The 27,493-nt window shown below is 44.5% G+C and overlaps 1 protein-coding gene across 1 annotated transcript in view; it reads right to left on the bottom strand.

The window, feature by feature from the left end:
• Positions 1 to 1,393: 1,393 nt before the first annotated feature.
• LOC103779785 (autism susceptibility gene 2 protein-like) overlaps positions 1,394 to 27,493 on the bottom strand; it is a gene marked incomplete at its 5' end in the record, with an annotated part of 27,718 nt that continues 1,618 nt past the window's right edge. Inside the window, 12 exons of the mRNA XM_008947431.1 lie at positions 1,394 to 2,912; positions 4,948 to 5,176; positions 6,197 to 6,280; positions 8,035 to 8,112; positions 12,937 to 13,069; positions 14,380 to 14,451; positions 15,329 to 15,367; positions 15,937 to 16,008; positions 19,375 to 19,470; positions 20,413 to 20,463; positions 22,637 to 23,124; positions 27,191 to 27,444. Coding sequence (XP_008945679.1) covers positions 1,679 to 2,912; positions 4,948 to 5,176; positions 6,197 to 6,280; positions 8,035 to 8,112; positions 12,937 to 13,069; positions 14,380 to 14,451; positions 15,329 to 15,367; positions 15,937 to 16,008; positions 19,375 to 19,470; positions 20,413 to 20,463; positions 22,637 to 23,124; positions 27,191 to 27,444 — 2,830 coding nt within the window. The remainder of the gene's footprint in view (positions 2,913 to 4,947; positions 5,177 to 6,196; positions 6,281 to 8,034; positions 8,113 to 12,936; positions 13,070 to 14,379; positions 14,452 to 15,328; positions 15,368 to 15,936; positions 16,009 to 19,374; positions 19,471 to 20,412; positions 20,464 to 22,636; positions 23,125 to 27,190; positions 27,445 to 27,493) is intronic.

Genomic DNA, 27,493 nt, shown 5'->3' on the forward strand with positions numbered 1-27,493 from the left:
AGGGGGGGGAAACAAGAGTTACAGAGCCAAGAAAATAGTAGCGGATGGCTGAATTAACTAGAGAGAAAAAGCCCAGGATATATAAAACATGGACACTGAAAAATAAAATAAGGGAGGGGGGATGGTACAGCAAGTAAAACATGGCAAAATTTACATATGGATGAAGAGTAAAATTGGAAATAAAAAATAAATCATGCCAAAAAGCAGTTCAAGGCAGAACCACACTGAAACAAACATTTGCTTATGGTCTTCATGTACTATAGATAATATATCAGAATTTCTTTTTTTTTTTTTAATCAACCATTAGACTTTTTTTTTTTTTTGCACTCCTAAAATTCTACTTTGTCTTGTATACAGATTCCAATAAGAACACTGCACAATTAGCACAAGGGGTCCACGGAAAATTGTCCTTGCTTGCCAGCGATCCTGCCCACAACACAAAAAAAGAGAAAAAAAAAAAAAGAAAAATAAAATAAGGAAAGGGTCTGCCGCATGGTACTGTGCCAGTTCCATCTGCTTTTGCCAGCTTGAAAAGTAGGAAACCAAAATTCCCTTCCAGGAGCGTGTGTCTCTCTTTCCTTGACGAACTGTCCCTTGTGTTTGTACAAAAAAAGTCAGTCTCTCTTTATTTTTTTTTGTTAAACACAAGCATCCTTCTTCCTGTTCACATGCCATTTCCACTCTGTCTCCATAGTTGCGAGTTGGTTGTTTTTGGGTTGTTTTTTTAATTTTTTTTTTAAACCCTCCCCCCCCCCAACATCCACTAAGACCTGCCTCCAAGTTCTTGCATAGTTGAAGTATATATGCCGTACTTAGCTTTCTGAGTGTGAATTTCTGACTGTGACAAGAGTATGAGTTGTAACCATGTTAACAAATAACCAGAGTGGTTCTAGAAACCATTTTTATAAAGTCTACCTATGTTAAGAATTTAATATTGGTGTACATTTATATTAACAGAATATTTACAGTTTGTTTTCTTTTTTTTTTTGTTTAAAACAAGAAGTCAAAAAAAATTCCTCTTAAATTTCTGCATAATATAATAAGGCAAAAAACAAACAGTTTTGTACATTATTATTATTATTAATATTTTAATATATATCTGTAACTTCGGTTCCAAAGTACCAAGGTAAGTGATCAATTGGCCTCAGAAGGGAACCTCACAGTGGACTGTAAAACTACAGTATTTCCATAAATAATACTTTTAAGAAACCCTGGGTATTTTTTCTTAAGGATCTGAGGCCTTTAAAATGCAAATTTAACTAAAAACAAAAGCAAAATTTCTTCTTTTTTAAGTGAATAAAGAGCACAAAATTAAAAAAAATACAAATCCATTAAAAATGTTTCTCACATTTGGGAAAAAATGTACAAACTTGATATTTTTAACTCATTTTTTTTTTTTTAGCACAGAAACAAAAAACAAAACCAAAAATCAATACCTATATATTAAATTCCCATTCTCAGCAACCTTCTTGTTGGAAAGTCTGCATCCCCGACCCCGTTATTTATGGAAATGTGCTTAACTTCTACAAATTTTACATTAAAAAAAAAAGTTTACAGCAGTGCATTTTGTAAAAGGTTTGTGTTTTTTGTTGTTGTTGTTGTTTTGTTTTTTTTTTTTCCATTGGTTTTTCTTTTGTTTGTTTTATATACAGGCGGGTTTAAAATTCAATGTTGGGGACTATCGTGCCTCTACTTCTTTGGGGTTCCTAGAGGGGGAGTAGTCCCTGGACTCTGAGTTTGTGAGTGGAGTAGTCCTGCGTGGGGAGGCAGGTCTGGTGCTGCTCGCCGGGACAAGAGGCGGTGGGGCGCTCAGCGCGGCGGTCGGCGGGTTCCTGTTTAAAATCCCGTTGTGCATGGCCGTGGATGGGCTCAGTCTGGGGTAATGCATCCCGCTCAAATGAGGCATGAAGGATGGCACGTGTGCCAGGTGACTTTCGATGGGGGACGAGTGCAAGTGGTGCATTCTGGCACGCTCAAGTTCCTCCCGTAAGTGCAAGCGCTCCCTCTCCTCCACTTGCCGCAACCGCTCCTGCTCTCGGCGGGCTTCAAGAAGGTTTTCATGGTTGTAGTCGTGTGGCTCCCTGTCTCTGTAAGAACGCTCGTGGTCGTAAAACCCAGAGGTGGCCGGGAACCTGTGGATAGGATCCGTCCGGAGCTGGAAGTCCATTCGACGGTGCAGGTCTAAGCTCCGGTAGGCGTCTCGCAACGGGTCCCTCATGGGGTCCCAGGAAAACCCGGGATGCGGCAGCCTCTCTCTACCCGACAAGGGGTTCATGCCTATCAGCGGGGTCATCATTCTGCTGCGGTCCAGAACGTTCATGTTGTTCATCTGGTGCACGCTGCCCATGGAGATGGGCATCGAGGCAGCCATCGAGTGAGGCAATGATAATCCATGCAAAGTGGGTGGTGGGGGATGCTCCACCGACCGGGAGTGCTGTGAAGGCTCAGACCCTACCACCAGCACATCACTGTCTTCCTTCCTCTCCTCTTTGACTTTGATGTCGTTCTTAATCTTCTGGAGGTCGCTGGGAAGCTCCGTCTTTCTCTCCATGTCCTTGCTCATGAGATTGGTAAGCTTCAAGCTCTCACTTAGTGCAGGTTTGCTGTATGGGGATACAGACTGGATTACTGGCTTTGTGTTGTCCTCAGAGGGTCTCTTATCATGGCTTGGAGTTTCCTTCACGGGGGACCGGCTCTCTTTAATCTTGTGTTCTGCTATGGGCGGCTCTCTCAGCCGGTCCGGGTGCTCTCGCTCGGGTTCTTTGGACCTTTCCCTTTCACTGAGGCTAACCTGCCTGATGGGATCACTGGAGGTCTGGCTGTTGCTGCGGATGAGGTTGCTTATCTGATGTGTCACTGGAGCTGATGCCGGTGAGGATCTGTTTGAATGTCTGTTTTTATCCATGAGGTCTCTGTAAGAAGAGAGAACACACGTCCTTGATTTTGTGTGAACAAACACACGTGATGTTGGACATGCACAGTGCTGTGCCTAGTTGTGTAATCTGAGATTGCTCAGAACATGATTCGAAAAGCTCTGCTACCAACAGCTACAGCTGTGATGCTAAGCTAGAAGACGGGCACTACCTGCAGTTAAATGTCCACAAATCTGGGGACTAAACTGGGGATGCATTTGGAAGAACAGCATATTCTCCCTAAGAGAAAGACCACTTCACTGAGAAATGTGGGGAAAGAAGAATTCTGGACATCTTGTTTTTGAAAGAAAGATGCTTATTGTGTGTTCATATATACATCTTGCTGTCAGAGAACGATGTTCTTGGCTGCAACACTCAGCTCAGGCTCCTCTGTGGAAACGCGATCCAGGCATGCGAAACAGAAGCCTACAGAAATGGATGCAGGTCCTTCACAAGACAGCCTCAGTGGCTGGAAGCAGCCATAATGTGATATTATTTTCCTATGGAGCTGCAGAAGTTTTGTTGTTGGCAGTTTTGGCAGGTAAACCAGACACTTATGGAAAATACATCCTCGAGCAGGCTGTGATACTGCGTCATTGACCTCCATTTCAAGAGGACCTGCTAAGATGAACACCGGGTTTGATGACAATGTCTGGGGTTTAGAGAGCCACGAGGGTTTACGTTCTTAACTGCACCTCTACCTCTGAGCAAGCCAATTAGTCACAGCTACTCCCACCTCTTTAAGAGGAGAATAAATAATGCTCACCTTTTAAAAGCACTTACTCTGAATGAGGGACACTTTAAATGCAAAGTCTGATGGTGTGATCGAGGGAACTGCATTATGCAGCTGAGAGGCTCACTGATGATAAAACCCTCACCCAGGGTTTATGCTGGGTTTGCTTTCTAGAGCTGTTAAGACCTGACTGCTGAAAGCTGAAGGTGTTTGGGGGAGTTCTCTAAGTACTTATCCCTGATGATTACGTTTGCTAACCGAGATTTCTTCCTCTGTGGTAGTCCTGACTGCTGGTCAAGGATGTGGTTTATTAAAATCATGTCCTAACAGGGATGCTGGGAACAGCTTAAGCTGAATTAATAGAAATGTAATAGAGATGTTAACCCCTGTGGGAACATGCTTGAGAGTAAAGTAACCTTGGTTTGCAAATGAATTTCTCTAATGCAAAGAAGGGAGCTTCCTATCTGAATGACTATCCATGCAAGGGTGTCAGACAATTTAACATGTAAAGCAAGACAATTTTCAGCCTATTGCTTCCATATAATCTTGCTCACAGGCACTGCCTGAAGATCTCATCAAAAGCACTCCAGACAAACTGTGAACTCCCTATCACTACTAGTCAAATCCACACATCCAAGACTTGCGGGCTGTTATTGGCTACAAAGAAGTAGCCTGTTGGAGAGAACTGGGCTCTGAAATATAAAGGGCTTTACAGCTTCAAAATCATGTAACTGGAAGCTATTGAAGTATCTGCAGCCCAGGTGATACAGTCCTGCCATCGTTAGTAAGGGTTTGGCTACAATGCAATTTTTTAAAGTCAGTTTTGCTAATGGATTCATGCACGCTGCTCCAGATACAGGCATTTGCATTTTTATCTCGTTAATGTCCAGCTAACGTTTGAATTCATCAGCATATCTGTACTTTAATGAGAGCTATGACTGTCTCTGAAGGACCCATCACAACGCTACCTTCATGATTTCAGAATATACAGCAATCCTAAAGCAGCTGCATTGAAAACAGCCAAGTATACCCTGAAAGCACAACACCACCCTCATTTCCTCAGCCTGGTGAGCTGACCACCTACTAGGTAGTAGTAGGTTTTTATTAACCTACTAGCAGGGACTGGCTTACTCTGTTTCCACAAAGGACAGATCCTAAAAGGCAAAGATGGGTGTTTTTGTGTCAGACAGACCTATCAGCTGCTTCAAAGACAAGCAATATTTTACAATTGGAAAAAAATTAGAAGAAATATAGTGGAGAAACAGGCCCAGAAGAAAGTCCTCAGAGGCACGGGGCGCTTACCTCTCCTTGTCCCTGTCATCTTTACTCAGAGAGAGCTCCCTCTTCTCGGGCTCCCGCTCCCTGTCGTGGTTGGTCACCGAGGAGCTTCGCTCGGAATCGGTGGGCTTGGGCCACTGCGGAGGGGTTGGGAAGGACGGTGGCGTCCGATGGAGTCTATTCCATGGCTCGTGGGGATTATTGAAATTCTGCAGGTTTGGGCCATCTTTGTGAGTGAAAATGTTGTTGTGAGCTAGAATAATAGCAGGGGAGGAAAAGTTAAGAATAATTCAATGCGAATAATTACATCTACATTTGTCACAATGCTGATCACAACCAGAACTGTCCTCTCAAGACTTTTTAACGTGGAGCTAATGGTGAGGGGGAGCTACTAGCAGGTGGACACAGATACCTCTCACACTGGGTGTAAGATCCACCGGCTCTTTTAAGGCTATTGATGGAGGAAGCTTTAACTACACACCTGAATAACTCAGAGATGACTGCAAACACCCAGCTCCTCTTCTCCCCCCACCCCAGCAAGACTTCCAGCACAAAAGCAGTATTTTTCCTCATCTCCTCTCACTGGCAGAAACTTTAATTTGTGGGTAGTTACAAGCAATCAGCTGCCTGCAGCTGAGGATTCAGGGACTTTGTTGTTAAAGAAATCAGATTATTTGGTGGTATGTTTGTGTGTGTATAAAAATAGAGCTTGGCTGTAGGCTTTTCAGAACAGTCACTGGATTTTCCTCCATAAATCTTCGTCTGATTCCTGTTGCACCAGGAAATGCAACAGCATGCTTTCTTATGTGTGGCTCTCAAGCATGTCTTGCCTACAGGGAACATGTTTTTGAAAGAAAATAATCTTATACAGGTATTTTAAACTTCAGACAACGGTTATAGAGGAAGTCTACACACTGAATTAGGTGAGGGATCAATAGCTGTTCCACCACGCCTCGTCGCCGTTGAAGGGTGGTACCTGAGATGCCCGCAGGCTCCCAGAGCTCAGCGGGGTCTCGCAGCTCTAGCACCTCCAGGAGCACACAAGGTACCAACCTTCAGCAGCGAGGAGACACAGAGCACAGCTAGTGATGGCTGTGACGTGTAGAAAAGCTCCCACCGCAGAGACCTGGAAATCTTAGGTGCAGTGTTTTCAGACAGGAGAATGGAGGTTAGGAATTAAACTTCTTTAAAAACTACCACCAGCTGCTGTAAATATTAGCATGTGGCTTTTCTGGAAGGCAAGTTTGTCTGCAGTAACCCAGCCAGTACTTACTCAGAGCATGACTGCCTAATCCTCCAAAGGCATTGCTGCCTAAGTTCCCAAGGCCGCTGAAGGTGCTTGACCTGCTAAATGGATCTGGAAAGGCAAACAGGGATTTAGCAGGCATTTAGCCAAGAATGTTGGAGAATGAAACGCACCCCTCCCCTTCTTAACAGTCTGAATCCAAGTAGGATTAGGCCAGACTTTAAGCTGATCCTTCTCACTGCAAGGTTCTTTGCACAGAAAATTCCCATCACGTTAAAATGGAGAAGGGATTCAGTGCTCACTCTGCAAACAGGTGCTGTAATAAACTTTTGTACGCCAGTCAGAGGGGAGCTAGAAATTAAGGTCTAATAGCTGAAATTAGCATGGCTGCTGCTGAGTATAACTCCCTTTCCTTATCAGTACTAAGAGCAGAAGCATTGCAGTTGCCTTGAAAGAAGAAACTCAGCAGCCACCTTGGTCAGCATACTGAGGGGATGCATCATTTCACTCTTGTTTCTCTATACAGCTTTCTACCCTCTGTGCCTAGATGACAGCCCTAAGCTAATTGTTACAGACATTCACCCTTATACCAACTAAACGTGGGCCTGTTTATGCCCAAATCCTCTCCCATAATTGCTTCCTTGATCCTGGTGGTGGAAATGACAGTGTAGTCTTAGAAGCTACTACAACAAGGCGATGGGAGGCTTATATGCTCTAAGGCAGAAGAAGAATCTTGCCTTTCCTAGTCAAGTATCCAACTATTTGGCTACTGGCACTTGTCCTTCTATAAAGCCCTGTGTTTTTTTTTTTTTTTTTTTAATCAAAGGAAATCATGATCAGAAGAGCAGATCCTCTCTGAGCAGACAGAGCTCGACTCAGGTTTCTGCACCTCAGCGCTGGCTATGTGTTATATCATACCAGTGTACTTGTTTTTGTTCCTACTGGTCATCTCTAAACAACTCCTCCTCCTGCCCACAGGCTTTTTGAGTGTCCTTTTAAAGTCTTTAACTTGCCACATTACAGGAGGTCTGTTGCTCTCCACTTCCTCATTGATATCCTTTTATTTAAAACATCAAGGCAAATAGCACAAATAGCTTGGATTTTTAAGCAAACAGCTATTTGCTTATTTACTTATTTTAAAATAGCTGGTTTTGAACTTCCCCTTTGATATTAAGTAGTTGAGTGACTGTAGAGATACAGTTGATTTTGACAGAATGTTCAGGAATTGATGTAAATCTGGGTATTTGCAACAGAAAGAAAATCTACTAGGTCGTGTGGCACGCCACATTTACTGATTGGATGAGTGTTACTAAAACATTAATCAACAGAGCTCGAACTTTAATTGGCAATGAGCTGCTTGTGAGCTTCTAAAATGTGGAAATTTGAGAAAAATCAGGCTCTGCTTACTGCCAATTAGGAAACTGAAATGCTGGCAAAACCTACAGAACAGCTATTTGCCAGGAACAGTTCTTTCTGTAACTTTATTACAGAAGCTTGCCAAGAACTTCCATAGGTGGGAAACGGTCTGGGAGGAGCCCATTTTAAGCTGTGGCTTGTCTGAGGTACGTTTGCATAAATTTCCCCCATTTCCTTGGGCATGTTCAGCAGCACAGAAGGGCTCTACAGACTTGCTTGCTCTGCAGTGCCCCCCCTCCCTTGCAGGAGAGGGTCTGCTAATCCTGTCCCTCTGCTTTGGAGGAGAGCAGAGGGGATGTGCTGGGAAGCTGGCACGGGTGAGAAGCTGGCTGATTTTTGGTTTCTGAGACAGTTTAAGCCTCTCCTTCCCCTAATGCTACAATACCTCAAGGCAGGACCACACTTGGAGAGCAAGGATAAAGGTGAAGGCAGGGTTTACTTACACTTACCTGCCAAGTGGTTAGTAGGCAGGAAACTGCTGTGGTGAGGTGAAGGACCAAAAGGGGTGGTGGCTGGATGTGTTGCACCTGTGAGAACAAGGTCCCTTTTTAGTTCAGTGGCAAGTGACTGCTTACATACACAGAGGTGCTGGCCACCACATTACAGAACAAGATGCAAAGGCACAGGCCAGATTTAAACGGCAAAGGCAGGGGAAGACCCCAAACATCAGCTGAGGGAGCTACAGGCATGATTTCTCCAAGTGCCCTTTAAAGAAGGCTGAGGGCACTAGGAGGCAGGGGAAGACCTTGCACTGAGCATTGCTGCTCACCTGCAGTGATGAGGAAGTGGATCTCTTTGTCTGGCATTTTCAGTCATTACTCTGTTTACATTAAAAAGGGTCAGCCCAGGTTATGGGCCCAGACAGAAGGTGCTCGGAAATGACTGATTAGAGTCTATATGAAACACCAGGTAATGACAGGCACGCAGGGAACATCAATCATGCCTCTCCCTTGAGAGCTCCAGCGACGCGCTCACATCTGTCTCTGCACAGGCTCCCCCCGTGGTATTTTTTTTTCCCTCTCCCAGACAATGCTCTTGCCACGGTGCCACGCTGCCTCGTGGGAAAGGAGCATCACTGCTGAACATGCTGCATTATGTTAGGTTGAGGCAAGGGGCAAGAATGGGCTGAAACAAGCTGGTCTGCCCTGTATTTCGAGATGGACCAGGCTCATGCAGAAAATTCTGCTCTCCTTTCAGAGCAGAAAATGGAAGATTTGCTTCTTTCACAGGTAGACACAAGCAAACCTGAATGGGCGTGCAACTGCAGTGTGAGAAGCACTGGTGCCACAGGCCACTGGGATATGTGGGATTTGGAGGAACATTAACTCCCATGTATCTTACAAATGGAGAAGCTGCAGAGTCTGGTGGAGGGAAACCTAGTGAAGTTCAGCAGTAGCAAGTGTAGAGTCCTGCACCTGTGGAGGAATAACCCCCTGCAGCAGTACAGGTTAGGGGTTGACCTACTGGAAAGCGGCTCCCCAGAGAAGGACCTGTGAGTCCTGGTGGACAACAAGTTAAACATGAGACAGCAATGTGCTTTTGCTAGTGGTCTCCTGGGACGCACAAAGAAGAGTGTAGTCAGTAGGTTGAGTGAGGTTCCCCCTCTACTCTGCCCTGGTTATGCCACATCTGAACTATCGTGTCCAGTTCTGGGCTCCCCAGCTCAAGAGAAACAGGGAACTACTGGAAAGAGACCAGCAGAGGCTATGAAGCTGCTGAGGGGACTGGAGCATCTCTCTTATGAGGAAAGACTGAGAGACCTGTGGCTGTTTAGCCTGGAGAGGACTGACAGGAGATCTTATCAATGCTTATCAGTATCTAAAGGGTGGGTGTGAAAAAGATGGGGCTACTCTCCTTGCAGCGGTGCCCAGTGATAGGACAAGGGGCAATGGGCACATACTAGAACACTGGAAGTTCCACCTAAACATAAGGAAAAACTTCTCTACTTTGAGGATGACAGAGCCCTGGAACTGACTGACCAGAGAGGTTGTGAAGTCTCTTTCTCTGAAGAGATTCAAAACTTGCCTGGATGTGATCCCCTGCAATATGATCTAGGTGAACCTGCTTCAGCAGAGGGGTTAGATGAGATCATCTTCAGAGGTCCACCCCAACCCCTACCAGTCTGTGGTTCTGTGTGAAACGACAATATGTTTGGGCCATCTCATGGGCCTGGCTTTTGGCCCCTAAGAATAGTACAGACAATTCTGAAGATGCACCCAAAATCAACCTTTGAATATTTATGTTTCAGATGTGTGTGACAAAATGTTTCTGGGCTCCAGTACTACAAGGACAAGACCAGCCCTTTCCAACTACTTAGATTGTGAATGTCCTTTCAGTGCCTCCTCCCTGCCAGTACTTCCACTACTGCAGACAAAGCACAATTAACAACTATCATAACTTTCAGATACTGCCTGGATGCAAACACAGCGTCTGCCTCCCTTGCAGAAAGCAACACCTGCCACGCCGGTGCATTTACTGTCTCATTTTGTTAGAAAGGAGTAATTCCATACGATTACAGAAGCAGCACTTTGCTGAGGACATGGTAAGTCATGCAAAAAATAGACCAACACTGAAACAAAGCTCTTCAGTGCTATCTTGATTATTTTGTTGGTAAAAAGCTAGCTTCCCTTAATACTGGGAAGAGTAACAGGTTAACTCTAGCAAAAAGCAGCGGCCACACTGGGCTTGAACATGGGCTCTTCACCAACAGCTCACCTACACAGTCACTGCCTTTTCAAGTTTATAGAAAAGAGGATCATCCTCCTTCCCCTCCCACCTGGCACTCCAGCTCTCCTGTCACCTTCATCACAAGTACTTCTGCCTTGTCTGTGGCCCAGATGAAGGATTCCCACCAGTGGCAGACCTGCTCTGGTAAGTTCCTGCCCTTTATCTCTAACCACATCAAATGTACATTTTCACCATTGTCATCAGTGCTGATAATACTAGAGATGGTCATAGCAAAAGTAGGAGGAAAAGAATGGAAGAAAATAATATGCACAGGAGAAACTGCATCCAAAACACAGTTCAAACAGTGTTTGACAGAAGTGTTGGTCAGTCCCTGACCTGGTCTTCCTTGGTGACTGAGCCAAACGACAGACGGTCGTTGTAAAACGCACTCATGTGTCCAGGACATGAGCCGAATATAGAATCAGAGAGGGAGACAGTGCTCTGTGTCCCTCACCAGCTCAGGTACCATGAACCTAAGCAGCCAGAAAATGAGTTGAGGAAACTTAAGAGAGACCAAGGCAACGAGACTTGGAGTTATCTATAAACATTCTGACTGCTCCAATGCTTCAAGACGGATGGAGACTGTCATCTTTCTAATCCTTTAAGATTTCAGAAGGTGTATAATGGATGGGAGATTTCTTCAAAGGAGACGGTGTACAAACTCAACTACATGGGCTGATAATAAAAAATCCTCGGGAGAAAGGCAGGAGTGGCACTGCAGGCTGTCAGGCAGTCATTAAATATAGCGTCTGCCAGGCAGCTGCACATCCGTCCTGGAGACAGGTGGCCCTCAGATAACTTATGTCTCCCCCAGTAACTAGGCAATGCAGCAGAACCAATGAGTCACATCAACCGCGCGCCCGTTCGATAAGGTGAAAAGAATGCCTCGGATATTGCAGAGTAAAAGATTTATTCATCTCTATATTGCTGCTGCAATGTTTGTTCACTTTGATAGTCCTCTTTACCTAGATCTGCTGTGTGATGGCTCTCGTGATTAATACACTCACGGACAAGCTGCCGTGAGGTTGTTTATCTCTGCTGAAAGTTTTCTATCGATTTGCCTTCGTTCATGTATCTATTCCATACTATTTCCTCCTGCTTTTGTGAATGAAGGAGCAAGCCACACTTGCACCTTTAGAGGAAAAAGCTGAAGATACCCACTGGACTGTCCCTTTTCTGCCCAGTGTAGCCGTCAGTAGCAAAACCATACGTGAAACAAGATTCTTGTAATAGCAAAACAGGAAAGACTGAAGACAGCTACCACAGGAAAACAGCCACAGGTTTGTAAACCAGCTGTGCTTATGCATCCAAGCAGGTGAAATAAGTATCTTGGCCCCATACTATCAAAGTACCTTTACAGAGACAAATACAGGGTAGCACCTTACAATATACAGCTTGTGTCAGCACTGACTATATGTGGTGGAAACATGCATTTGATGCCTAAGAATTTCTATCCACAGATAAAGGTGGAAGGACAAACTGAACCACAGGTGGAGTTCCTAAAGGCTATTTGACATTTGCATTGGAAGTTCAGTTCTCACTGAGGTTTCAGCTTGATTCTCATCTGCTCCTTTTCTGGCATTTGGGACAAAATTTGTATCACTTCTAAACTCATTCATTTCAATAGGGTTGAACCAAGGCTGCATATAACCATGTATGTGCCAAGTTAGAATGAGAGCACAATATTGCATCATAAACCCAGGAGAAAGGTAGGGAAGAAAATTATATGAGTTGCCAATTAATAACATACAGATATCAGACTTTGGCATCTCCAACACAGAAAGAAAATCTGAAAATGTCTAGGGGGAATGTCAAGCCCTGGGAAGAGAACAAAACCAACATCTGATAGATGGAACTCTATCAGAATAGTACCAGTGACCTCCAAAACCAGAATGTCAGTTGTAGCCTCCCATGACCAGAGACATCAAGAACAGTGCAGTGAAGCTCACTGGACTTGGGTAATTGGATTAATTGTAATTACTTCTCCAGTAGTTTGGAAAGCAATTGATCGATGTAAACTGTATTTAGTTGAGTTTTTTTTTTTTTTAATTCAATATGTCATTTTAGCCCTTAGAGGTTGCTGGACTTCATAACACATAGAGGGATATAACATTTAAAAACAAAACACTTTGTAAATACACCTTCTGTGGTATTTTCAATGCTGTTATTGAAGTCTTCCTTTTACAAAACCTCCTTGTTTTCAGAAAACAAACAGAAACTTGGTGAGTGGAGAAGCTGAGAAAAACAATATGGCAAATATAAAAGCAAGAAAGAGACTGGGGCCACTTCCAATCCTGTGCAATGGAAACGTTTTCATGTGTTTTGTCAAAATCACTTTTAAAATCACTCTGTAGCCTATTAATCATAACACCTAAGAACCTGCACAGACATGAATGTTAAGAGCCAAGTGCTGCAGCTTGGTGATGTGCAGAGCATCGTGAGCTGGAGGCATCGTGGCAGAGCCCAGCCCAGTGGCTCCAAAAGCCCAGTCAACAGTCACCAGTGCCTCCACAGCCCTATGAACCATCCTGCCTGCTTCAATTTTCAGGCATACACAGCTGCTGTACATAGTATACACTCAATGATTTTTTTTTTTTTTCCAACAAATGATGATCTCCCCTTACCTGTGGTGGAAAACAGAGGCCTGGCAAGATCCTGTGGATAATGGAAGCCTGGAAACACTCCAGGGGCAGGAGGTCTGCTGAACAGGTCAAGTTTACCACCTATCTCCAGCTTGTGAGGATCCAGCTGCATTTGCTGTCAAATAATATAAAAACAATTTCATTATACACTTTCTTTTTTTGTGGGAGACAAAGAGAGGGAGTTCAGGCTCACTCCTGCTTAGCTCTGCCAGGGAGAGTTAGCGAGAGTGACAGCAGCGGCTCTGGTCACGTACTGCAGTCATGCTCTGACAGAACCTGTAAGGCCATTTCGCTCCACAGCCTCTCAGCTGCCTGCCTCATCCACATGAATGAGGTCTGAAGTGAGCTCTCAGCCCCTCAGCACACACAGCCGAGCAGGCAACATGATACACTGAGCACGCTGCACCCCAGGAGCAGTCGGCGCTCTCAGCATGACAAAAAAGACTCTGCAGGCAGAAAGCTGCTGACAGAAGTCTTGAGAGCTGGGTGATGGACTTGTCTGGTTGGCTTCTCCAATTTGGAAACAGAGAGATGTTGCCAGGCTGTGCCCTTCCTGCAGCTAGTATAGCTCAGTATGCAGACAAGGGGTGAAGGATACAGAAAACTATGAGGCTCCTCCAGAGGCAATTTTTATCCTTCCCCTACAGAAGTGAGCATGGTTGGAACTGCACCTAAGTCCTCTAAGTATTTAATAGCTTAGAGATAATATATTTGCTTATTAAAAAAAAATGGACATGCCCCACTTGTAGAGGCACTAGTTATGGTGCACATACTTGAGCACTGAATTATCTTCATTACTGGGACAAAAAATAAAAAAAAGCAGGAGCTATGAAATAATAAAATGTTACAGACGTCCCATTATCGCTATCCTGCCTGCCCCAGGGAGCCTGTAAGAGCACCTGAGTGTACCTAAGGCTTCTTACCTCTTGAGTTTTAAAGCCCTTCCTTCTGCCCATCATCAGGGCAGTGCAGAAAGCCCAACGACCTCCGACACAGTAATGATAATCTACTCGCCTGCTCAATGTTTTCTAATATGTTCTTCACCATATTGGTCATTTAATTATGAATGGGATAATACTCCATATTCCACAGCAGGTACTAGTACAGAAGGGTAATGATATAAACATGTATATGGTGTAAAAATAATGGATTTGAGTCAAAATTACACTTTCCCTCCCTTTCTTCTTCCCTTTCTGGTTGTCTACTTAGCATCTCTTGCTCATTTTACTCCCTTTCAGCCCAATTCCTTTGGCCTCAGATAAACTTTATCGTTGCTACAATAAACATTGAAGGACTGAAGTGTTAGTTAATCAATACAGGCAAGCTTAAGAATTACCAGCAGTAACTCCTTCCTGCTCATTGCTCACTAAAATATAATCGCTACATCAAAAGACTTGGCTTTGTTCCAGGAACTGGCTGGATTACCTTTATCTTTTGCTGGTGATGGTAGATCTGCCAGGCGATCTGTACATGAACCGCACACCACTTCCCGGGTTTCTGCAATGGAAAGCACAAGAATTTAGATTAATTTGTATGTTAGCAATCTGCATCAGATAGAAAGTTTCATTTCCCTTACTGTCAAACAGGCAGCTAAGCAATGAGAAAAGCTGATTACTACAATGGCACAATAGATGATAAATGTTTTTTTCTGTACTGCAGCAGATGATGTTTAAATTAAGAAGAAAACGGACAGGAATAACATGGGATGTGGGATATCTTCCTAATCTCATGGAGATCTGAGAGCCCTGCCTTCTTATTTCCTACTTGCACTCTCCCCTTCATAAACTGAAATAAACGGCAGCAAAGAACAGTATATGCCGTGCTTAAGAGAAAGCAACTAGTAGTTAACAGTTCTGTTTCTGAAGAGAGCCCTGTTCATTCAACCCTGCTGCACTGCAGCCTAAGTCATGCATAGTTATTATGGCTACTTGCATTTGGGGAGGAAAAGGGTACGGACAAACAATCACCAGGGAGGAGCAGTGCCACAGCTGAACAAGTTACTGTTCTTCAGCTGAGCTGTGGTACTCACTGCAGGGTGTTTTTGTGGAACATCAGAAGCACAAATAAAACACATTGACCTAAGCCACTATGAGTCTGATCTCTGGTGAATGTCTGTCCATGCTCAGAGTAATTTATTTCTGTGACCCTCATTTCATACTGTGAACTATTAATGCACAGAAATGGATGCAAAATAAGGTTGGGATTCAACCTAAGAGGTATTAATCAGAAGCAGCTAAGAGCTAACTGTGACATTTTGCTCTAAATAAAGGATGAGTGTGAAATTTTCTACTGGACATGTTAAATTTAAAAAACACATGCACAATCTTTGAAGCGTGTTGCGTATATAGGTATGTATATAAAATCCCCAACAAACCTTACTTACTCTTACTGGAGGCCTATAAGGGTCTGACACCTATGGAAAAAACCAGAAATAAAACAATCAATCTTTCTGAAACTAGCCAATATACAGAAAGGTGGGGAACCTCCTTCCTCTGAGCAAATAAAAGTATTTAGAAAACAATGTTCCAGAGAAGTCCCTCACGACACGGAATACCTAGAAGTCTTAAAGAAGGCTTCAAACTTCTCTTTCATTCCTTGCACCAAACTTAGCAGAATTTTATGATAAACAAAGCAGCTTCATGCCAGCAACTGAACAGTTCAGTGCTTTTCTGAACCTTGAAGTTATCCTGAAATGGAGTGCACTACACTACTCTCCAAGCAATGCTTAGGGGGAAAGACCTTGAATGGGTTTCCTGCCCCGTTTCCCTCAGACTTTGTTTCAAGAAGTCAATATATCCCTTTGTGTTCAAGACTGGTGGAGGCTACTATTGTCTCAGCAGAAAGAGAAACTTCTGTCCTGACTGCATGTTCAGAGTCAAGAAGGCCAATTCGCTCACCAGCTGCTCTCTTTTTTATTGAGCAATCATTGCGGTTACTGCAAATCCAGATAAGCTGAAAGGAAGGTTATATATTGTTGCCTACCCCTGGAGTCTTCTGCAGCAGCGTATGGTGGACTGTGCCTGGTCTACCTGCTACATCAATAGGGTTTGAAGTCTGAAAGACAAGAGCAGAGCGTGAGTAATACTGTATCATACCAGTGATGCATTTAACATCTCTATCTGATGTTAACAGCATTAATTAGCCCATGTTTGTACTGTGCTTTGAACACGCATATTGCTACATTAGTGCTAAATGTTATCTCTTACTGACAGCCAACAGCATTTAACCACCATGTCATCTATTATTATTTAGCAGCAGTAACAGTATTACAGCAGCACCCCACAGCCCCACTGAAATCACAACCCCACCGTGCTATGCGGTATGCAAGCGGATGGGAAGAGACAGTCCCTGCCCCCCAAGCTGATTCTTTAGACACAACAGGCAGGCAGTAGGAGAGAGAATGAGAGGTGGCCTGACCCCTCCATGTTTCAGGCAGCAACCAGTATTGCAGTCAGGACCAGAACAACTCAGCATCTTAGTCCCATATTGCACCTATCTGACCACGGCCCCTCTTTGACTGGGGCTAGAGAACGCAATGGCTAAAATGGCAACAGCCCATGTGTTTGCTTTGACAAGGCAAAATGAGAAACCTTAGAAGGTGCTTGTGGGTCTTTTATAGCTTTGCATTGTTTATCCCATCATTTTCCAGCAAGAATTAAACACCTCATTGAATGAATCCCTGTTCCTCCTCCTCCTCCGGATCCCACCTGCTGCCCTGTCCTAGATGATCCCTAAGAACTCGTTTATCTTCTCACTCTGGCATTCATCCATCTCCCACTCCCAGAGCAACTGCACCTGGTGCCTCTGTGCAGCTGAGTGCAGAGGGTTAAACCTCATTCCCCAAGAGACTATTTCTCTCACATTTTAGGTCAAATTACAATAGATTTTGAGCAGTTGAACTGCACAAGGAATGAGTAAAATCATGGGTGTGGGAGGAAAGATAGGTTTTAATTTGTCCAAGGCTACAAAACTTCCATGCTCATTAAAAAGAGAATTCTGTTTGTGTAGGTAAGTCACCAAACTCCCCAGGCAGATCTGTGCTCTCAGGGCTTGTCTGACAGCTGAGGTATATATAAGGTGGCAAATAAGTTACAGCTATCATACAGGCAAGAGCTTTAAGATCACAACATGTTAACAGCATGGTGTCATCCTGTCCCTTTGTCCCCTGGAGAAAGATGTGAATGCTTCCTCCAAGCAAAGTAAACTGAATACTTCTGACCTTTTCAAGTTCTTAGCTTGTGAGAAACGGCCTTTGGGAAACTCACGGAGAAGTTTACCGTCAGCCTGGATTTATGTGCCGTGGATTTACACGCACAGCTGTAGGCAACAGACACAGGAAGGGGAAAAACAAAACCAAGACCTCTGCTTTGGAAAGCAAGAAGTGCAGGATTCAGTGTGCCAAAACCAAATAATCAGGTCTGTAGTGATTATGAAGGCTTTAGTCAAACAGCTTGGGAGGGAGAGAGCATGGAAAAATGATGCATTAGTGATGACTAGAGTGGCTTTGCCTAGAGGATCAGCTCTGACTCCTCTAAGAAATTGGAAAATAATGTGCCAGAGTGGCAGATCCATTTTTCAACTTCTTCCTCTTTTTTTTTCTCAGATGTTAGATTGCATGTAAATACAGCATCATCCAGAGATCAAGTGATGTCAGCAATTAACCATGGCACCGGAGTGTGACCTCGCGCTACTTAGTCTCAAGCTAGCAAATGTTCTATGTATCTATCATTAAAATGAATTAAAAGCTAGTTATAATACAGCATTAAGAACTATTTAAAAATGTAAAGGGTCTGTGCTCACTTTCTTTCCTGCTTTGTAATTGATCCTCTTTGGTCTAATGGTATTTTACAGTGAGATGGTATCTGTGAGGCTGTGTAATGAAGAAGGAAACCAGAAGAGCATGCTACTGGTACCTCAGAAGCTCCTCATTAACAGCAGCCTTATTGCAAAACTGAACCCTATCTTCACACCAGCAAAATCTTGCCAATTCCACCTCATTTGTGCAGCTCCTTTTCTTGAGAGGTGAAGTGCACACTCGGACAACTTGGGGTCTGTAGGCATCCCTTGCAAGAACAGCAACAATTAACACTGGGGGACAAAGTCCTTGAAGGGATATCTATGTTTTGTCTCTTTTGCTCCCTCTGCTTAGATGCAACTGCTCCTCTGCTGTGCCTGTAGCCACTACATACAGAACTCCTGATGAAAAAAGCCATTTTAGAGACTGCTGTTTGTAATGTATGCATAAAATAAAATAACATAAGGGAGTTGCTGGGCACTGAGAAAATACTCCAGCTTCTGTTAAAAAAAATCCAGGGGGAAGGTTGTAAAAGGCCTTATTTGCTAATCACTGACTTTCCCTGACGTCAGTGAGACTGCTGAGGGAAGCACACCCCACAGCCCTCCTTAGTATGGTTATGGAAATGACCTCCCAAATGCAAACAGAAAGGGGCTGGCTTCAGTGCAGGTTCTCCACGTCTTCTAACACTGTAGTATGGAAACGTAGTTCAAGATTTAAGAAATCTCTAAAATCAGAGTATGTGAGGAAGCTAAACACATCACCTTACAAATGGAGTAGATGCTCCACTTTCAAACAAATGCTATATAGATAAAATGCATCTTTCTTTTTGGGAGGGATTTAACAGTTTGTGTATATTTAAAAATAATTAATAAAAAAAGCATGTCTGGGAGGAAAAACAAAGCAATGCACAGCACAGAATTTGTCAAAAATGGCAGTTATCATGTTAACACTTCCAAATGTCTATCAGCGCTAGTTGTAATGATATGGTATAGTTGCAGTGCACCTCTCAAATGCTGTCTCAAAGAAGCTTGCAGGCATTAATCAACCCTTAGAAAATCCACTGCAAGATAACCTCATAGATGAGGAAGCTGAGGAACAGAAGATGTAAGTGACTTGCCCAAGGTCAGATGGTGTCGGAGCTGGGAATAAAAATTCAGCTCCTTCAAACTGCTCTCCCCATTTACAGCAGTCTCTCCCTATTGTTCCCACATTTGTGCAGTCAATTTCTCTTTTTCCTGGGAACAAACACAGTTTATCTTTTGCAATCTCAGGCTGATAAATTTATAAAATTATTTGAGACTCATGGGTCTATTATTAGCTGTGACCATTTCAATCAAATAACGCATCTGACTGTATGCTTCTCTTCCAGTTTCAGTAGACCTCCCGAGTGAACCCCTATATCCTTTTCCAAGGAACAATCTGTAGTGCCAAGAGAAAATTTCTGCTGAAATGTTGGCTGCTTTGTGCAGAGAATGCTCACAGATCTGTGAGGTGATCGCTTCCAACCCTGTGCTGCACTTCTGCTAGTTAAATCATGTGCTACAAAATCACCAGAGACACGACTCTGAACACAGTTTCTCTCCCAGCAAAAGAACAAAGCCTTCATAAGAAGAAGTTTGTACCTTCGGTTGAAATGCTCCCTGAAGTGACCCAAAGGGACCTGAATGTGGAAGCATGGGTGGCATTCCAGGCATTGCTGGAGGATAGGTTGGAAAGAACTACAAAAGAAAAAGAGATGCTTATGTCACAGGACAACTTGAACAATAATGGAGGTAGGTGCCAAGCCTGGCACATACAAAAATAGTACTGTGTTGAACAAGTGCCACAGTAAAAATACACACTAACTTTGCTTTTGAATTTTTTAAGAGCAATGCCAAAACTTGGAAAATGAGCTCATCTGATGAAGTTTCTAGATAGTGCTGAACAAGTGTGCCTTTAGAATTTGTGGACTATTGCAGGAAGCACAGAGCACTCACCATTTTTAGAGGAATGGGAGTAATTTGGATTTTATGTTCACTTTTGGTTAACTTTGCATTTTTCTGCAGTAGGAAACAAATTAACCCTATTTTGAAATGTGACCTGCTTTAATTTTCAAAGCAAAAAAGAACCACAAGATGCTGCACTGCACACTAACCACAGGCAACATGCACACCACCTTGTAGTCACATAGGTTGGGTTAAATTTTGCTTAGGCCTCTCCTGAGCACATATGGAAGTTTCACAAGTCCCAAAACATGTAGGTTTTGTGCTTTGGAGCAGTGGGGAGCACCAGGAAGAAACCACCAGTCTGACTTACTCCTGTGACCTGAGCAAAATCTTGTGAAAGAGCCATGCACTCCGGGCTGCTGCACTGTGAGAAGCACCAGCTGCAAAGATACTGCAATGACCACTGATGTAGCAAGTTCTGCGCATTCCCTGCCATCCCAGGCACAGCAACATAGAGCCACAGCAGCAAAAATGCAGTAGACAAAGATTACCAAAAAAAAAAAAAAAAAAGCCCAAGGAAAATTTTGTACTTAAAAAAAAAAACCCAAAACATCAAGATAGAAAAAAGAGCTTTAGGAATGAATGAATCAAACCAGTACTGATAACAGAAAACAAGCAAGAGAAGTGCAAGCAGAACCATCAACAAAGACACCACCTAGGAAGGTAAGCACTCACGTTGGAATGTCGAAAGTAAGGGTTGTCTAATTTGGGAGCGTACTTGTCAAACTGGAAAGAAAAAGAGAAAAAAAAGAAAAGAAACAGGTGAGTTTGGTTTTGGCAGTAGCAGACACTCCAGGATTAACACAGAGCAATAATCATGGCCCGTCTGTACAGCACCTAGCAGAGCAGACCTGCCGGTTATTCCATGACGGATCTCCCAAAGCTAAGGGAGGTGGAAGGCGCTAGCCCCCGGGTGCTGGTGGGCTCTGCAGCGTCTCACGGCGCAGCCCTCTTGGCAGGCACTACGGGAGGAGGCTCCTCCACTATGAAGACAGCAGTTCTGGCATCTGCAGCGCAGCAAAACGTGGGGAAGTTCAGCTCCAGGTCTCAATCTGGGATCTGCCCCTGGAGCACTGAACTAGATCACAGACTAGAAGGTAGGGAACCTTCATTAAACCCCAACGTCTACTGCGGGACAACCAACAATTCCCCATTTTCTGGGTTCCTGCATGTGCCAAAATTGTTTGGAAAAAGGCTTAATTGCTTTAGAAGCACAAAACTCTATATATTCCCCCTCTGCTGCAAAAGAGAGAGCAGCCTGGAGAAAAGGTCTTTGTTAACCTTTTCTGTTCCAGCATGGGGCTTTAGCACCCCCCTGTACGCCGGCTGTGCCCCACATTTCTTTTTATGACCATTTGTCCTGTACCACTGTGGAAGCAAAACCAAAGCACATATACATTGCATTTTTGAACAGTATGTACATTCTGCTGGGGAGGAGGGAGCAGGGAAGTAGGCAGGGAAGGGAGCTGTAGGACCCCATGAAAAGCTGCTTATTTGGCAACTCAGCTGCTGTTTCACACTCCTCTACGTGCAGGAGAGTAGATTTGTAATTTCATTAATTACAGTTATTACTGGAGCCATGTCCCCTCCAGTGTAAATACCATAAATTACTAAACACATGCAGCTGTAAATTTCAACACTCTTCTCTGGTGTTGGGATTAGCAGACCTGATCTAGTGGAATATAAGATGATGTGAGTGAAATATAACAAAAGAGCCTTGCAAGCTGTTTTTGCTATGAAGGCTGACATCAACGGGCAAGGGTGGGAGGGGAGGGAGCTGTCTGCAGGATCACGTATCAGGATTCTTAAGTGACACAGGAGGTTTCTGAGAAAAGTCTCAAGATTGTTTTACACAGACCAAGGAAAGAAGGGAAGGTGTTTACATACGAGTACTTTGAGCAAACACCTGGGGCTGGATTTTCAGTGGATGATATTACTTTCAATTGTCTCGCTGCTAAGCAGATTACAACCCAGGAATGTCATTGGGCAGTCAGCATTGGGAAAGAAAAGTGAGAAACATTATGCTCGAGCTCTTGGTAGTTCTTCCCAAATGCTGCTTTGCCGTTCTTCTTGACTTTTGCTAGCCTTAGCAGAAGAGGATTGTTTGTACATTTTGGGCACAGTGTGAAACTGAGAGAGCGGAAAAAAGCTGTATCTTGTTCTTGCAATCTCACAAAGTAATTGCCAGAAAGGGGAGAGAGTGCATTTTAAAGTACTGACAAAATCCATTTGTAGCAGGTCTCTAATAATTTTGTAACAGCTGCAGCAAAGTCCCACTGTGTTACAAGCAAATTCAATGGCAAAATGCTAACGCTTACTGCATGGCCAGGAGGACCTCTCCACAGGAGCCATCCACACACAAATTAGTGCTTGTTGATGTAATCAAATAATAAAACCCAAAAGCGATATAGATTAGGGAACTAGGAGGAAGAGGGACAAAACTCCTATCAGATGAGATGCTGCACTATGGTGAGAGCTCCAGGTAAACAAGTACAGCCTGCCCTGCAATAAATAGTTGTGGGGACTGTGTTTGGTACTAAGGCCACTGATCTTGTGGCGTCCTTTGTCCTTCTTGGTGTGTTTTGGTGTGTCATGGCACCTGGCTCTGGGAAAGGGGGAACACAAATACACAGCACACACGAAAAGGGAAACTTAGAGGGCCTCTGGACTCGTCTCATGGGAGCAGTATCTGCTCACAGGCAGCAGCATGGGGGACCTGGAGGCTTGGTGTGGACACTCTGGATGGAAAGGGGGTCTCTTCAGGAGTGCTGGGCCTGTCTCTCCAGGCTCCAGGTCAGAAGGACAAGGACAGCACGCGTGGCTGAAACGAAGAGGACTGGGTTTTGTTTGACAAGAGCGGATTAGGCTTTTTGACCAGAGATGCTCTACTTATCCTCACATTTTGGGCTGGGGTACGCACCATGGGAGGTGCAGAGGGCGGCATGAGCGGCGTCTGGGGCAAGCTGGATGGAAAAGGAGTGAATGTGTGCTGGTGGGTGTGTTGGTGCTGATGCGTGTGTTGGTGCTGGTGAAACTCCGCTCTCAGCAGCGGCACCGGGCCAAGTGAGGCAGCGGCCCGGTCCGAACTCTGAACCAAAAACCGGTTGTTCAGCTCTTGCCTGAGCAGTTCGTGATCTAGAGGAGAGAGAGAGAGAAAAAAAAAAGACACAGAGGCCCGTGGGCCTGTGAGTACCACAAAGACGGAGGAGAAAGAGTCAATATTCACCTGGCATTCCCTGTTTCTGCAGGTCATGCTGTGGTGGTTTTCTACGTGAGGACTCATTGGTGGAGGTAAGAGAGATGCCTGTGACAAAGTACCAATCAGAATCCCCGAATGAGGCTGGCAATACATGATTGGTTGGTTGAATGATATCAACAGGCTGGTATCTAAAGACAAGAGAGAACACCATGAGTCATCACAGCAGAAAACATCATTGGGGGCGTCAGCAAGCATGCGCCCCCGGCCCCCCGCCCGCGGTCCCACTACCCCCGCGCAGCTCCTCCCCGGCTCCCTCCAGCACCGGGCCTGGGGGCTCTGCCCTCACGGAGCCCAGACCTTCCCACACCGGCAAGAGACTGCGGAGCACCCTCGAGGGAAAAAGGAGTTCTTTAAAAGGAGCAATACCAACCTTGGTTCCTTTGGCAGTTTGAAAGTCGGAAGTGTGCGTACTGAAAATGGGTGGTGGGCCTACTGCGTGTGTTTAAGATGTAGGCACTTAAAGGGTGAAATTTTGACAAAGCAATGAGATAACCATGGATTTGGGTGGCTGGAAGCTACTTGCTTGGATGGCCATTTCTCAACATATCCCTGGGCCATCCCCTCCCTTCTCAGCCCCAGGACACGTGTGCAGTGACCAGGAACATTCATCCTACAAGTTGAGGCCTTCTTTGCAATAAGGTTCTTTTGAGATCTTAAACATGAAGCAGTCCTTTCCTCAATTTCTAACAGGCTATAATTGTAATTTTTTTGTCCTTGCTTTAGGCTTTTATTGTATGAGAAAATATGGAGGAGAAATCAGTGGAAAGAGGAGAAACACTGAACTGGCTCAAGATCTCATGAAGGTTGCAACAACCACAGAAACAAAATGTTTCAATGCATGACATATGGCCTCTTCTCAGCGTCTTCCTCTGGAAGAACAACTTGCACTGAATTTGAATGTGGTTTAGAGCAGCGGAATATACCAGCACTTTAGAAATTATGTGACTGACAACAATAAGAACAAATGCCCAGTTCCCCAAAATGTCTGCTAGTATCACTGAGATCTGTAATTTTGTCTAAGAACTTCAAAGAAGAAGCAGCACCCAACATGCTGCATATTTTCTAAGCTGAGAGCAACCTATGCCACCAGCTGTGGTTGACATATATCCGCCTGATTGACCTATTTGCTTCTGAATTTACATGAAACCACTTCTTTCAGCGTAACACTGCTTTTAAATGACAGCACTGAATGTAAAGGGCCAAAGAATTCAGGTGCTTTAAAGTTTTATTTCATGTTCTGTAGGCATTTCTTTTTCTTTTAGTTAAATTTTCTAGAGTAATGTTAGAAATGTCTAAATCAATCACTTTCTGAAGTGACATTGTTAAGATCTTTAGAAACAGGCACTCTGGTGGGGAACTTCAAGGTCTCTTTTGCCACTTCGAAGCCTACATCCTACTGAAAGTCACTTTTGAAAGCAAATTTTGGATGCCTAAGTCGTTTGCTTTTCAGTAATAAATGTTCTGCTAAGCTAAGAGCAGATGCTGTGTATTGCTGCAATCTTTGTAATAATTAATACAAAAGCAGAAAGTACATATACTTGTGATACTGAAGCCTAAGGCACTGGAGCAAAAGAGTCTATAATGAGTTCTCCTTGGAACAAGCAAGAAATAAAGAGAAGAGGGTGAAAACACGTAGGTCTAAACCTAACCTCTTTAGAGAATATGAGCATGATTTCATATCTGTCTCTGTGTGTGTTTATGCATTTAAATCTGGCATGACTTAAAGAAACTGAATCCTTCTGTTAGCATCAAGATAATCCACTTTTCTGGAGGGAGAGATAAAAGCGAATTGGCAGCTGGAAGTGCTCTGATATCCAATTTCTGTAAGAGACTTTAAGTCAGACTGATAGGTTTGCAGCTGGCTCTGGCCCACAGCCCTGTACCACGACTTTGGCCTTTGTCTGGAAAAGAAAGGCCTGGAGATGTCTGGAGGAGCAGTGTGGCACTCAGGAGTGGCTGCTTCATGGTAAGGATGGGATGGCTGAGTAATAACCCAACTTCATGAGGGGCTCTGGGCAACGTTAGGATCAAAACTAAGTTCTTCTGCCTCCCAGTGATGCCTTGTCCTGCGAGTCTGGCCACGTAAGACCACAACTAGGAGCAGACTAACTGAGCAGCCCTTTGAATGTCCAAACATTACGACTCTGTGTGCACACATGAGGTGGGCATGGCAGAAGAAGGTCCATCCTGTAATGTTGCTAGGACCATCTTGTTCAGAAAGAAGACACAAAGGCCAGTGTTTCATCCATGTGTTCCACATCAGGGCCAGCCTTGGTGTCCTTGAGTAGAGGGCAGCAGCCCACACAAGGGTTGTTCCTAAGTTACTTGTATAAGCTTTAGGTTTCAAAGGGAAGAAATGCCACCGGAAGCTCATTCTTGTTATTCAGAGACCTGAATTTGTACCATCAGTGAATGTAGGAGCTCTGCTTCCCTTCTCAGTAACAGCACAAGCGTGCCAAAGTAAATTTAAAGGAAGAGCACATTTTCCTTTAAAGCAGGGCAAGAAAAAGATGACAAGAGGCAGACTTCAAAGGGCCGACCCCTCTCTAATGGCTTTTCTAAGCTGGTGCTTTTACTGGGAGCACACACACGCGCTCAAAGGGTGCAGCAAGGACAACGCTGCCAGCAGCACTTGGATCCGAGCTCTTCAGGGCTTCTCAGCAATACTGTTTGCTTTTAAGAAACTTTTATGTGAAAGACAACAGAAGCTCCTGGCTCTGCAGTGCTCTGTATTGATTTTATGATGTGCCAATTTGCACGCATTTCATATAATGCAGACAAGAGGCATTTCACTGTCTGCAGGGTTAGACGCCCAGACCTTTCCCTCCACTAACTTAGGCTTCTCGTCCTTAAATTGCAGGAGAAACCCTTTTAGTATGAGCAAGACTGTTACCATTTCCTGGCAAGCTGCTGACTGTGAATAGGTCACTTGATCTTGCACCTCCTGAAGTTAATGGTGAAAACATACTTGCTTTCAGTGCCTGCAATATCGTGCTTTTAGTGAGTGCATTGCTATTTCCTTCTGCAATACTTTCAAGTCTCCATCACAGTAGTCCTTTGCCTTAAACAGGGGAAGCAATGAATAGGTCTCCCACAGTGCTGCCAACATCTTCCCAGCCATGTGGTTGAAATTCTAGATGGTGCCAGGGTCTGTGAAAGCTGGCAGCTCTGGCCTATGTGGTCTTGCTTCTGGCTAGGAACTTTTGTGGATCATCGTTCTAAGAGCTTGCTTTGGACCGATTCACATTTTTCTTTCATTTAAAGAAGCAGTTATAAATAATGGGGCATTATTTAACTCCTGGAAGAAGAAAGCCGACACAAGGCCATCACATTTTTCCACAGCAAATGTGCCCTCTCCTTACTCCTTTAACGGGCTTCATAGGAAACAGAGGGCACATTTTTTGAAAAATGCTTGTCTTGTTTAATCCCTGCCGAGTTAGTTGTGGAGTCAAATGCCAGATCAAAAGGAGGCCCCCGCAAGTGAAAGTTGCAGGGAAGCCTCCAGCTGCCAGGGTCTCTTTCAGGGACAGCTGTGGGCTAATGGATAAGCTATAAACAGGGCATTTAGGGCAGAAGTGACAATAGAATGGGGCCAGGGTGGACAAAGGACGGGAAGACAGTGAGAGCTGAACAGCTGAGCTTGTCAGCTGAGCTGTCTCCGTCTCAGACAGAAAGGCCAAGGAGCCACGGGCACACGGAGAGCTCATGCTGCTGCAGGCAGAGAATCCTGCTCTGCTGGCAGGATGTGCTGCTCGTACAAGGATTGGGCTGGGGGGGAGGTGTTCAGTTAGAACAACTTTCTCAGATGATGATAAATTTTTTTCAAGCCAGTTCTAACAGCAGCAGCTTTCATTAGAGTGGGGAGAAAGGAGAATGGCAAACTGTCCTTTCTTAATCTAAAACATGTCTGATGACTGTGGAATGTCTCCACACGGGACAACTCAGAGCCTGAAAAGAATATTTTTTTTCATTTTAAAATTGTTTCACAGACTTCTTATAGGAAGCTATAGCACTGTGTCTATCACCTCTCATCTAGAGCATGTCCATGTTCCCTGCCTGTTTCAGTTCCAGCACACACTGCCCACAAAGGGGTCTGTGTCATTATCTGACCTGCCCACCAGCCAGCCAGCCCATGTCTCCACACCCTCCAGTGCATGCATGGCACATCAGCCCTGGAAGAAGATGGGAACCTACCTGCAGGGTGACCTGGTATCACGAGGCTGTTGGTAGGTAACGCTGGTGGAGGTGGCAGCGTGGGTGGGGTGGCAAACATGGCCGGATGGTGCTGGTGTTGGGTCTGTGATCTGAGAGAGAAGTGCGAGGTAGCAAGATTAGAGATGGAGAGGGGCAGAGCTGGGCCGGAGGAATGGTGTGGAGGAATCTGGGGCGAGAGGGGAAGGTGTTTCGGAAGGCTGATGCTTGTTGCACTGCTAGCACTGCTGCTCCGGCTGCGGAGAGAAAAAGATGGGGAGGAGGGAGACAGAAAGAGGGGGTTAC

Source organism: Merops nubicus, unplaced genomic scaffold (assembly GCF_000691845.1).
Source record: "Merops nubicus isolate BGI_N331 unplaced genomic scaffold, ASM69184v1 scaffold38799, whole genome shotgun sequence".
NCBI lineage: Eukaryota > Metazoa > Chordata > Aves > Coraciiformes > Meropidae > Merops > Merops nubicus.